At 36.1% G+C, this 13226-nt stretch overlaps 1 protein-coding gene across 1 annotated transcript in view; it reads right to left on the reverse strand.

Annotated features, from left to right (window-relative positions):
- Positions 1–13226, reverse strand: part of ITGA4 (integrin subunit alpha 4) — an 82261-nt gene that overhangs the window by 16057 nt on the left and 52978 nt on the right. The window contains exons 17-18 of the mRNA XM_033230975.1: positions 11470–11546; positions 1000–1150 (exon numbers count right to left, since the gene is read on the reverse strand). Of these exons, the coding sequence (XP_033086866.1) occupies positions 1000–1150; positions 11470–11546 (228 nt within the window). The remainder of the gene's footprint in view (positions 1–999; positions 1151–11469; positions 11547–13226) is intronic.

A 13226-nucleotide genomic window follows, 5' to 3' on the forward strand; every position in this document is an offset into this window, starting at 1 on the left:
TAAAAAGTTTGTAACATATGTTTAAGGATGGTTATGGAAAAGAATATCCCAGAAGTATTTGCTTTCCTAGGAAAACTATTTTCTATTTATGTTTGAGATAGAAATATAAATGATATAAATATGTGTACATGTGTGTATATATGTGTATATATGTATATATATGTGTGTATATATACACACACACATATATGTATAGATGTATACCCTAATATTCAAACAGATTCTCCACAAAAAATTTCTGGACTTGTAGCTTTCATTCATCTTGGTATATTCCCTATTTAATCCAGGGTCTGAATTCCTTGAAAAATCATGAGGCAAGGAATCCATAAGGTTCATATTTTAATGGCCCTCTTCTGTCTGGTATGTGAGAATGTGTTTAAGGTATTTAATCAAAATAGTTATAATCTCAATAGGTGTAATGAGGTTATAATTGCAATAAATATAAAATGCTTTAAAAATAGTCTGAATATCTGAGTTTCCACTGTTACTTTTGCTAGTATTGCAAACACTAGAGAAAGAAGGTAATAGATATTTGTGAGAGGTCAAAGGTCACTCTTGGTGTGAAAGTGTGGTCCCTGGACAAAAGACCAGTGAATTTGATAAAGGACAGAGAAAATTCCATTAATTGTCTGAGCGTCACCTTAAAATAAAGAACAGTAACTCTGGAGTCCAGGATGGAGGATCAATGTTACTTGTGCAAGGACCACAATCAAGGGGCATACTATTTCAACATCAGACGTGTGCTGGCTACGGCAGTGAGAATGTAAAGGCACCCAAACAGCTTCCTCCTACTCCTAGCACTGGAAAACAGGAGGCTGATGCCTTTGGACTTTAGACCCAAGAACTTGCCATTCTGAGCAGGGGCACGGAAGAAGTCTGCAAATAACTAAGAGCCCAAGACTTATACCCCAAATCAGTGAAGTGAATTCTACCATTTACTTTTAAAAAATTAAGTAAAATACTAAGTAGTATCATGCTATTGTGGTTTACAGTACTTACCAGCTCTAAAATCTTAATGAAGTAAAGACCCATAGGTAGTTTGACATGTAGAGTCGTTTCATATGCATCATCTCCAGCATTAAACAAGGACACATTCAACATTAATGTCTTCATACTCCCAACAGCAAGGTAGGTTTTATTTTCATGGGGCCTAAAAATTAAGTAATATTATTTGGTTCTTGTTTAGGAAATAAAAATCCCTCTCTCTGTATATAGGCATACAAGGATATATGTATGTAATTTATGCTGAACATAAAATACTAATTTTCTTGGAAAAACAATCATGGGATTGACTCTATGCAAGCAGATGTAAACCCATATTAAAAAGAACTCTTTCTCATGTTTTTGGTAAATTCAGTCACCTATTACCCAAGGAAAGTTTAATGATCTATAATTAAAATAGCATCTTTTCTCATTTCTTTTCTGCGTAACCTCTCGCTTCTATAATTTTAACATTTTCCTGATTTTTTCATAACGTTTTCTAAAGGTAAAGCAGTTTTTCTTTTCTTTCTTGCAAACCTAAAATAGACATCGAACTAACTGCTGCCTGAATCAAGGGAGGAAAATGGAAGGAACTGGTAGAAAGGAGAAGACTAAAAGGAATGCTTGGTAGAAGTGAGCAAGGCAATGAGGAAGAACTACTATGTCCACCCACAAGTGCGTGGCACTAAAATCTGTGGGACTAGAATTAAAGTGTGAAGCAGCTGGTCACCTCCACCAGTAACTAGGCCAAATTTAAAAACAGAACTGGAGAAATGCTTCATCCTCCTGTGTACTGCAAAGTATAGATTGCTGCAAATCCACACATATGCATGAGTTCAAGTCCTGGCACTGTCAGCAGTTCTTTCCAGTGGGGAAGTAATTTAGCATTTTTAAGCCTCAGTCATACTATTACATACCAGCTACCATTCAGTGAAGATCTGGGTCATGTATACTGTATGAAGCCCTTAGAATACTTTAAATATGAAGTATTTGAGACATAAGGAACTTATTAAAAGGCCACAGCTAGAATGTTCTAAAGTCCTGAAACAATTACGAATTTCTACACAGTTCATTCTTTTTCCCAGTGAGAGGGTTAGAACAGCTAGATGCTAAGGAAAACTTTCTATTACAGCATGTCATTTTATAACTTTCCCCAAAGACAGAAGTTCTTAGATACTAGTAATTTAAAAATTGGAAAAATTAGTTCAAAGTCAAGAAGCATGTTACCCAAAGCAAAATATTAGGTGAGGATAGATAAAAAAGATAAATATCCACCTAGCAGTGCAGAATTTAGAAAGTTTCTTCAATAATGTTTAAATTTTGTCCTTTGAATCAACATTTGTAAAGAAGATTCGTGTTTGAATAAACTTTTCATGGAAATAGGAAAGATACAGTAGGAATTTAGTAGTTTTTGTGAATTGATTAAAGACAAAGTATGTAAGCACAGAGTTTAAGAACATGTTTCAAAATTTCTGCTTTTAAGTATTACTTGAAGATTCATGAATGAATATAATTGAAAGTTTCTATACAATAAGTCAGGCACTAAGTTCATTGTTCCCAAATACCAACACACTTCACTCCTTCCTAGAGCTGATATAATAAAGGAGAGATGTGTAAATAAATGTAAAAAATAATATACAGATGAGCAAGAGTTATGAATAGAGCTCTGAGAAACCACTTTTTGCCTGAGATAGTAAAGACATGATTTTTTTTCTTTCTCTACTACTATGGCTAAATTGGCTGCTCAAGAAAGATTTTTTAAGTCTGAAAATGTCATGATTGAACCTAAATTCACTTGGATTGAGTTTCTAATTGATTTATCTGTCTCAAGTCCTTCTCCTCTCCTTTAATCCAATCCTCACACTACCAGAGGGTCATTTTCAAGAAAGCAAACTAGATAATGTAAGTGTCTGTTGAGAAACTTACATTGCCTTGGAGATAAGAGTTCTGACTCCTTAGCGTGACACAGAGGCCCTCCAGAGTTGGCCCCTGCTTCATCACTTTCACTGCACAATTCATTCTTATGTTTCACAATTTTCTACAAACAGGTGTCTAATACATCAAGATGTTTTGTGTCTTCCTTCAAACTAGCACTCTGACGTCAACATCTCCTCTTCATGCATCTGACTTGTACTAATTCTTCAAGATTTAGCTTGGATGTCAATAATTCTTAGTTGTTCTTCCAGCCAAAACTCACTGTTAACCACCTTCACCTTGCACTGCTCTCCCCTAATAGCATAAGGTGGCAGCTTCTCACCTCTCCCAAAGTATACTGGGCACCTCTATAATAATGCAGTATTTTCACAATGTCAAGTCTCTGTCTGGTTCCTCTCACCACTAGACTAATTTATCTTGGGGAGAAGATGCTGGATCATGATTAACATGCTTTCTCAGAGCCTAAGAACACAGTATTACAAAAATATAAGCAGGTATGTACATGTCTGCATTAAACATAAAGAAGGGTTTGGTGGAGTCCAAGCAACATGTCAGAAAAAAAGGGAAATTATTGGATAAGTTATTGACTGTTAGAAGGTTATGAAAGTATCAGCATAAATACTGTCATGTTATAGCCTTAAGCCATGTTTATCTGTTCTATGATGGCATACAAATTCCAAATGCCTCACTAAGTAAGTAAATATCTAATATTACCACATTGTGATCTGTACCCCATCCAGAACACCTAATGTTTTAGTGGTGATAAACCTACTGAAATGACTTATAAATTAATGGCATCGTATGACCATGGCAAAATCAAAACTGGAAATGTGATATGGTTTTTGGGAATTATTCTTGTGAACCTGGGAATATGCAAATAAAATAACTGGACATTTTCCCCCACTTTTATAAGTCTAACTTCTAAGAAAACAGGCACTTCACTTAATGCTTGAAAGTTCTTTTTTCTATTTTAAACTTATCAGAGTATAATACATGCATAGAAAAATGCACATATCCTAATTGTATGGCTCAATATTTTTTATAAAATGAATCCATGTGTTAAGCACGCAGCTCAAGGAAAAAAGTATTAGCAGCGCTACTGCAAAACCCTCTGGGATTTGTTTCTTCCAGTTATTGGCCCCACCCGCCTTGATTTTTAATAATATAAGTTGGTTTTGCTCAATTTTGTATTTTATATAAATGTAATCTTCGAGTATCTGTTCTTTTGCATGGCTTTTATTCAAAATTTTGTGAGATTAACATATTGGTACACAATTGGTAACAATTGTAGTTGTAAAATGTTAATCATTGGTGTATCTAGTCCATTTTATGAATATGCCTCATCTTATTTATCCTTTCAATTATCCACGGGACTTTTGACAATTTCTATTTTTGGAACTAATACAGTTTTTTGGTCGACATATACATGTAATTCTGTAGGCTAGATATATATTTATATCTATCTTTATGTTCCTATCTAGGAGAGATTCTTATAATTTTTTCCTTTTTTTTTTTTTTGAGACGGAGTCTCGCTCTGTCGCCCGGGCTGGAGCGCAGTGGCCGCATCTCAGCTCACTGCAAGCTCCGCCTCTCGGGTTTACGCCATTCTCCTGCCTCAGCCTCCCGAGTAGCTGGGACTACAGGCGCCCACCACCTCGCCCGGCTAGTTTTTTGTATTTTTTTAGTAGAGACGGGGTTTCACCGTGTTAGCCAGGATGGTCTCGATCTCCTGACGTCGTGATCTGCCCGTCTCGGCCTCCCAAAGTGCTGGGATTACAGGCTTGAGCCACCGCGCCCGGCCTGATTTTTATAATTTTTTAACCCAGGATTAATTTCTTTAAAATATTTGAATCTTGGCTTATTTTGGCAACCAGCCTAAGTTATATTGACAAACTATGTTTATAAAACAAAACATATTATCAGGAACTTTTAATAAAAATATATATACTTTAGAATTTCCATGTAAAAAGCAAGCATATCATGGAGTAGAGGTCTGTAAACTACTGCCTGAAGGCCAAATTCACATGTCTGCCTACTTTAGTAAATAAAGTTCTATGAGAACACAGCCATGCTTCTGCACTACAGTGACAGTGTCGAGTACCGAGTCGAGTAGTTGGGACAGAGATCTCTGTCCCACAAAAACTCAAATATGTACTATCTGTCCCTTCACAGAAAAAAGATGCAGGCTCTTGCTACAGAGCAATCCGATTGATGAGTAAATTACAAAATAAACATGTAACATATTACCATATTTAATTGAAATCTATTTGTACTATTCTGACTATAATAGAAACTTCATTGTTTCAGATGGCATAGGATGCAGTTCTTTACCCCAATAAGCCATACAGAATTAGAGAAAATGATCCCCCAGTCCTCATAACTCCTCTAGACATGGAGAAGAAAGGAAAGAATGCTACTTCCATATGCATCATCTCTACGTTGGGATCCTTGATTTGAGCAGTTGGATATGCTGGAAGAATGTGTAATAACAAACAAAGCAGTAATTCTAAACCCTGGGCACTACTGCAGGGTGGAGGAGTCTGAGTGACAGTGTGCTACCACAACATTTTAGGGAATGGCTGTGATTTACTCGTGCCTGTGTTGTAAACCTTGGGGTTAAGTAGTATGCATCTGCTTGGTGGCACTGTTAAATGGGAGAGAGGAAATGTGTGGGAATATGGCTGTCCCACATCCCCCCTCCTCACCACCGCAACTCTATAATCATGTTAGGACTAAAGCAACCTAAGAGGTTCTAAAAGTAAACTTCAGCTTGACATTAAAGTTTAATTAAGACTTGTAGAAGAGCTGCCCAGAAATAGACATTTATAAAATATTCTGGCTTGTAACCAAAGCATTAGTCACTGAACACCTTTGGGAAAGAAGTTGGCACTTAGACAAGCAACAGAAGGTGAAAGCACTGCATAAACAGCTAGGTTCCAAGACAACAGCAAATTAAAGAGAAACACAATGTTCACATTTCAGCAGCTAGATTCCTGGTTTATTTTCCATTTTTAAGCTATTTTGCCACATTACCATAATTACAATTCTACTTTTTTCCCCCAAATATACATCTTACTGTAAATTGATTCATTAACAAGATGCTCTCAGAAAGATACCTACCAGCTTCCTCTGTGAGACATAATAAAGAACCAGGTGCACATCTGGAAGTGCGACAAGACTGAATCAGAGCTGTCCCCGGGACTCATAGTTCATTCTTCATTAAAACATGCATAATGCAGACTTGAAATTTACAAAGCAGCCTAGAATCCATGTAACTTAAACAAATCAAGGTACTGTGTACGTACAGAATCATAACTTAATAAGTGACAGAGGAAAAATAGAAAAATGATGTACTGCAGCACCAGGTCTATGTTTTTTTCTGAGTGAATAATATAGCTTTATTTTGCAAGAAATGCTCCCCAAGTCTTAGTATAATGAATTCATCTTGTCTGCCTAAAATGAATTAGGGCTTGATAGCTAACTTGTTTTTAATCAAGATGCTAGAATAAAATATAATGTAAACTGATACCACACTTCACTATGTCAAGACACACGACTCATTTATTTGACAAAAGAGTAACTTGCAGCAAGTAGCCTACAGGCCTAAGTAAAATTTTTATCTTTTTTTCCTTTACTACTGACTTCAGGGAAAAAGACAACACTGAAAAATTCTTGCCCACTGGAATAGACAGATTACCTGACATTTAGGAATATTTTGTTAAAGACAGGCAAACTCACTGAGGTTAAGGGGAGAAGAGCAGAAAAACCTAAATTAAAAGATTGAACCAGTAATTAACATGTCTTAGTTTATAAAGCATATAATTCATTCTCCCACAACTTTATGCGGTCAGTGAGGCAAATATTCCTACTATTTCCATTTTAAAAATGGACAATTTCATCAGACTAGCTCTTTGGGGGATTAACAGCATAGTGGCAGATGTTGCTCATTGCTCATTGTCTAGCCAATGGTGATTTCCCTTCTTAGCTGCCAACAGAGCCCTGGATTATGCAGGTGACAGGCAGCATTCCCTTAATATTTCAGAAGACAGACCTCTAGGTTCAACTCCAGAGAATGTATCACAATAACAAAATAATTGAATCAGGATCAATTTACTGTGATCATGATGACTCCATTCTCCTTCAACCATGACAGAATCAGGGATAAACAGGTAACACAGGTCTGGTTAATCAGAATACATCTAATGAGGCACTGCCCTTCCTGGAAGGGCAACTTAAAGGGGACAAAGCACTTTTGCTCTTTTCCCTTTTCTCCTGCTTGATGCTGTTCAGCTGTACTGTGATCATGAGGAAAAGCTAAGAGAGCTGGAAAGGTAACCATCAATGTCCAGTCTTTGACAGCTGTTCACCAAACCTGTGAACATCCTTCCTCAAGACTGCTTATTATGCAAAATAATATCTTTATTGTCTAAGTCACTATTATTTAATTACTCTAAAACTTGCAATTAGAAGTATTCCTAACAGATACAGAAGCAATTGTTCAGGGAAAGCTTACATCACTCATTCTGGAAGCACAACTGAGGTGCAGAAATGTATCGCGGTGTCATTTACATGAGTAATCTGTATCGAGGATTTGATTTTAAACTTCCTATGTGGTGGCTAATACCTTCTATTATATTTGCAATCTTGAAGTCATGTTGGTTCATCTTTATTTTGCACTGGAAGTCCTTTTAAATGTAGTTTATTGTCCTAAGCATTTAGACATTCAGGAGGAAGCCTCAACTTAATGAAGAGATGAGAGAGAGTGGATAAGCACTGCTTAGCGTACTATTGACAGTTTATTATTGTGGTCTTCAGAAACTCATGTTCTTTACTGAGTAAATACATTTACCTAAAACAGGTTTATAGCTCTGGGGCACATAAATACCATTAGTGCCAGCAGAGTTATAGCTGGGAGAATGCATGGAACATATGGTCACAATTCTCCTACTGTTTCTGAGAAAGGGGAGAGGACACCTCTGTGGGAGAGACATATTTTTGTCTGATAGAGTATAATTTACTAGAACACAAAGCACTTTGTCAGAACCTTTCATTGTGGTCTAAGAAATTAATTAGAAGTGCTCTCATTTGAAAGTTCCTCAAATAAATTATCATTTATCTAACAGAAATACCTAGCCTGTAACTTTCTTAGTTGATAAAAAAAAAAACATGGTGCCTACTACTTTACATGGACATTCATGCCACTTCAAACCTTGCAACTACTGAGTCAGTCACAGCCAGCTATATTTTCAGGATATAAAGTTTATATGCAGAATTATGTATAGAATTGGCAATGTTTCATTTTATCACCAAACTAAAAAATCTTATCTATAGAAATTCCAACCACAATATATAAAAAATAGTAATGACTTTTATTGAGCCTTCGTGTAAATCAGGCTTTGCACTAGGCATTTGGTCTGCATTATTACCCTTTAAGACAACCTTAAAAAGTTGGTACTATTTTTATCCACTTAGCAATGAGGAAAGAGGTCAAGAGAGGTTAAAAGTCTTCTCTGAAAAGGTCACTGGTGATACAGTAGATATGGGATTTGAACCAGGTCAGCTTGACTTCAAATCTGGAAACTCTTCACCACTACCACATTGGTTCTTAGGTTTCAGTGTGATAAGAACTTGGAGCTCTATTAATTGTGAAGATCTGTGGCCTGGTCCCCTTTAGTTCTGACTTGGATGGTCTGGGGCCTAGGAACCTGCATTTCTTTCAAGCATCCAGGTGATTCTCATAAAGGTGGCTTAGAGACACCTTAAGAAACAGAGCCTTACACTCCATTTAAAATCATTATGCCATTTAAAATCATAATGGGTTTGATAGGCTACAAGAAATATTATCGCTCTAAATTAAAAATGCAAAGTAGGTATTTTGTTGTGAGAAAACATGTAACAAAGAAAAATAATTCATTAAGATGAATTTTCATTCTTCAGGAAAGAAGCACAGTTAGTAATATTTTCTTATAAATGTCAATGTTTCATTTTCTCGTGGGCCAGAGAGACTGCAATGAAAGGTGACAGCACAAGCGTCTGATTTAAGAAAATGAAAACACTCCTTTACTTGCAGCTTAGAAAAGATTTCCCCCACACAACTCGTCTTCTTATCAAAGACCCATGAGGGTAAAAACATCAAGACAATTAGGCAGTTTAGGAAGAAAATAAATACAGAAATGGGAAGATTATAAGTTATTCAACTAAGAAATCACCAAAGGCACCGCCCTACATGCTGGGATACAAAGTAGTCAGTAGTCACTGTTTTTGGATTATCTGAGCAGTTAATCTGGGTAACTTAAGTATAAAGTCCAATAATCAATCAAAGCTTTTTGGCCCTGCACTATGGACTCTCAGGCTAAACTGACATTACCTAAGTAAAAATAATTGATTCTTGGCCGTATGTGATCCTACCACAGTAGGGTACTCAACCCTATTTGTCAACCTTTTTACTTATTCCTAGTTGACTTCCTGTCCTTTATCATAATAACTATTTTGAATTTTTTTTTCCATTCCTTTCAAGTTCCCAAACATATCTTCAATGCCTTCAATTACCATATATAAACTTGCTTTTTATCCTAGCCATCCATGAGTTCTCTGTATTTCCCTTCCTTCCACACTGAAATTTCTTAATGTCAAGCATCTTTTCATAGCTTGTTAGCTTAAGATAAAGAGATTCTTAACTAAGGCTAATTCCTCTACCTATGAATCTGATCCCTTTTGGGATCTTGTTCCATTCTCAGCAAACCTCTCCAGTCACCTGCAGCACTTCAGGCACTGTTAGGCATTGGGAACACAAAGATGAAAGGACAGGACCCTGCTTTGCAGCAGCTTCCAGGACAGTGTGGAGACAGACTTTCAATAATCATGAGCACAGTGCCATAGGACCAAGGGCACAACAGAACTTAAGTTTAACTAGCTGAAGACCAGGGGGCTTCCCCTAGGAAACAGCTTAGATTTAAAAGATAAATAAAAGTTAATCAGGTAGATGGGCAGAAGAAGTGAGAAGATACAGAGGTTCAGGAGAGCATGGCACAGCCAAACAACCATAAGTATTCAGACATTGATGAAAAAACTCCCTGGGGAATTGGTGAAAAATACCACCCAGGAGTTTAGATTTTAAGTCTAAAATGAGTCACTGAAGCACTGTTATCACATGTGTATGCTAATAATGCAAAATCAAAGGCCAGTATCCTAGAAAGCAGGAGAACTTAGTGACCTAGGTAGGATAGTGAGTGCCTAGTTTGGAGTAATAGTGCTGTCCACTAAGAGATATCAAAGCATGATGGATAAGAAAGACATCTAGGTGGTAGCATTGTAGAACTTAATAGTTCTGGATATCAAGAACAAGAAAGAGAAAGAATGCAGATTGAGCCCTAGGTTTCTGGCTTTGGTAACTTTCTAACAGCCATGTCATTCCTGGATAGTGCCTGGGCAGAGTGGAACTATAGGGCACCCAAAAGGACATGTCTAATAGCGAATTTGATATGTGGGTGGGTGTGAAACACAAGAGACACTGGTTTAGGCTCATTTGGCTACTTCTGCACTAAGAGTTCTATCTTGGCATTTGCCAGTGATGCCCATTTTTTCGCCACCAGTCACATTTTATTAATAAATGCTGGCTTCCATGACCTTTCTTTAGACATTATGCTATCTGATCTTTTTACAATTTTACAATATTGTCTCCCTTTTTATATTCTCCATTGGCTATTTCACCAGGGACTTGGTTCTCTTTAATTCCTTGAAGATGCCTTCTCAGTCTCCTACAGGGACTCCCCATTTTTAATCTCCTTGAATAAAACTGTCCCCCAAGATTTGATCCATAATTTTTTCCTCTATAAAATTCACATTTCTATCCCTTGGGCCATCTCACAAGTCACTAATGAATAAAGGAACTTCCAAACATAATCCTGAGCTAGATTTTCAAGTGGAACGCCACATATAAAAGTCCCTCCAAATTCAACATGCCCCAAATTAAAGCTGCTCCATTTATATCCCAATCTCCCAAAAATAGTTCCCTGTTTTCCTGCCCTGTCACTGATACATCTGCTTCCCCTCTTTCACTTGCCTTCTATGATCAATCCTCAGCCTGAAGTGTTCATTCTCTCTCTCTCTCTGGTCCTTGTTTTCACATCATCTCTTTGATATGCAAAATGATTTGAATATAGGGGATCCAGATATGATACAAAATTGCAGTGGTTTATTTGCCATCATAAAATAATGACAGCAACCAACAATTATCCAGTCTTTGCTTTGCGCTAGATGCTCTTCTAAAGCACATCACATCTATTTCCTTTTTCTCTGTTTCCCTTTCTATGAATTTAGAAGAGCAAGATGGTTTATTCCTTTTTAAATTTGTCATACTTGGATTATATATCAGTCTGAGTGATATAATCAATTTTCTGGGCAATAAAAAAAAACTAACCATTGTGTTGCTAATTCTTTAAATGCTGTTAATTTTCAAGGGTTAGCTCTTATTCCTTTTCTTTTGGGAATGCAAATGCACACATTCATTACCCCCTCTTGATGAATAATAGAGATTATACCACATATACTTACTTCAAAAACCCAATCTTTGCAGAAACCTGTAAATCAGCAGAACAATTTTCATGGGCACAAAACCTTGCAAAGCTTATCTGGAAATAAAATGACAATGTTTTTTATTTTGAATTAATCAGCAAGTATATTTATATATATATTTTAAAGAAGATGACATCTATGATGCGTGAGAAAAATAAAATTGATACATCAAATTGACAACTCTTTATCTCTTTTAAAAAGTTCAATTTAAGAATTAGTAGGGTTCAAATGACAATTAGTTGCAGGGCTAAAAGAGCTAAATTCTAAATAGGTAAAATTTAAAGCCCAAATTTTATAAGTGAAATAGATTTGGAAAAAAAAAAGTTAAAGGCATTAAAGGAGTTTATTAGCTACCAAGATTTTTTTTTTCATTGGGTTCCTCTCAATTTTCTGGTGCTGCAGTTTGATCCCATTTATTACATGTAAGTAATGGCACTTAATTTTGGCAGATGTTGTGACAGTGATTTTATATTCACTGAAATTAGCTACATGGAGATACTTAGAAATTTTATGTAGAGGAAACATTGAACAAAATTAAATAAGGGTTCCAGAATTTAATTAACTCTGAACTTTTTAATAAGATCAATAAATACTACAAAGGACCTAGGAAGACCCAAGGCATAAGCTGGACAAAAGGAAAAAATGGAGAGAGATAAAAGGGAAGATAATGGGAAGAGGTAAAGAGAGACAGATACAGAAAACAAAGAGAGATCTAGAAAGTCAGAAGGAGCCAGGCTCATTAAGTGTGAAGTGACTAGAGTACTGTCAAATAGCGTGCCACAGTTGGGGGAGAAGTGTAAATATCTCTCTAAATAAATATGATTTTTTTCTCTCATTTCTATTGGTAAAGCAAGTTGTTCTAAGAATCAAAATATAAATTAATGTAACTACAAATTGCTAAGGTTTTGGCTTGTGTACTTGCAATATTGAGATTTTCACTATTAAAGACATTTACAAAGAGCTGATGTTGAAGACTGAAGTTTAACAGAAGAGTAAAAACAATCCCTGACTTCCGTAAATATTTTCGTATGAGGGTATAGAGAAAACTATGCTCTTCAGTTATCTTCATTTGATCCTGTATTCTAGACTAGACTAGTGGTGACTGTAAGCTCAATTATCTTAAAGTGACTATGGGGCAATTTTGTCTGGACAGGATATGAACTAGACCTTTAAATGTCCCTTTCATCTTTTACATTCTGTGTGTCATTAGTGAACATTTTAATGAAGACTTTTTACAATGCCCAGACACATCCTATTTTTGGACAAACACTATGTCTTTGTGTTGGCAGACAGTAAAGGTCTGAACAACAGGACTCCTGAGAATAAATACACTGTCAGTGAAACTTAAATATTTTGGGATAATTTAGAAAATGGTTCACTGGTTAGAATGTAGGATCCATCTCAAATGCAATTGATCCCGGGATGTGGCTGAAAAGCATATAATGGATTTTTTTAAAGAAATTATTGTATTTAACATAAACACATGTGTCTGTAAATGGATAAAACTAAGCAAGGAAATTTGATTATGAAGACATGAGTGAATCTGTGAGTAGGATGAAAGCAAGGGAGACAGGACATGAGAAGAGGAAGATAAACTGAGGACACATGATGACACTGAATAACTAACTTATAAATACAACCTTCTCCCATTATGATTTTTCTCTAGTAATATCTTTCTTCACTGGCAAGGCATCAAAAATAGAACAGTAGCATTTTATATGATAATCTACTGTTGT

The sequence above is a fragment of the Trachypithecus francoisi genome, unplaced genomic scaffold (assembly GCF_009764315.1).
Source record: "Trachypithecus francoisi isolate TF-2019V2 unplaced genomic scaffold, Tfra_2.0 Lachesis_group13, whole genome shotgun sequence".
Taxonomy (NCBI): domain Eukaryota; kingdom Metazoa; phylum Chordata; class Mammalia; order Primates; family Cercopithecidae; genus Trachypithecus; species Trachypithecus francoisi.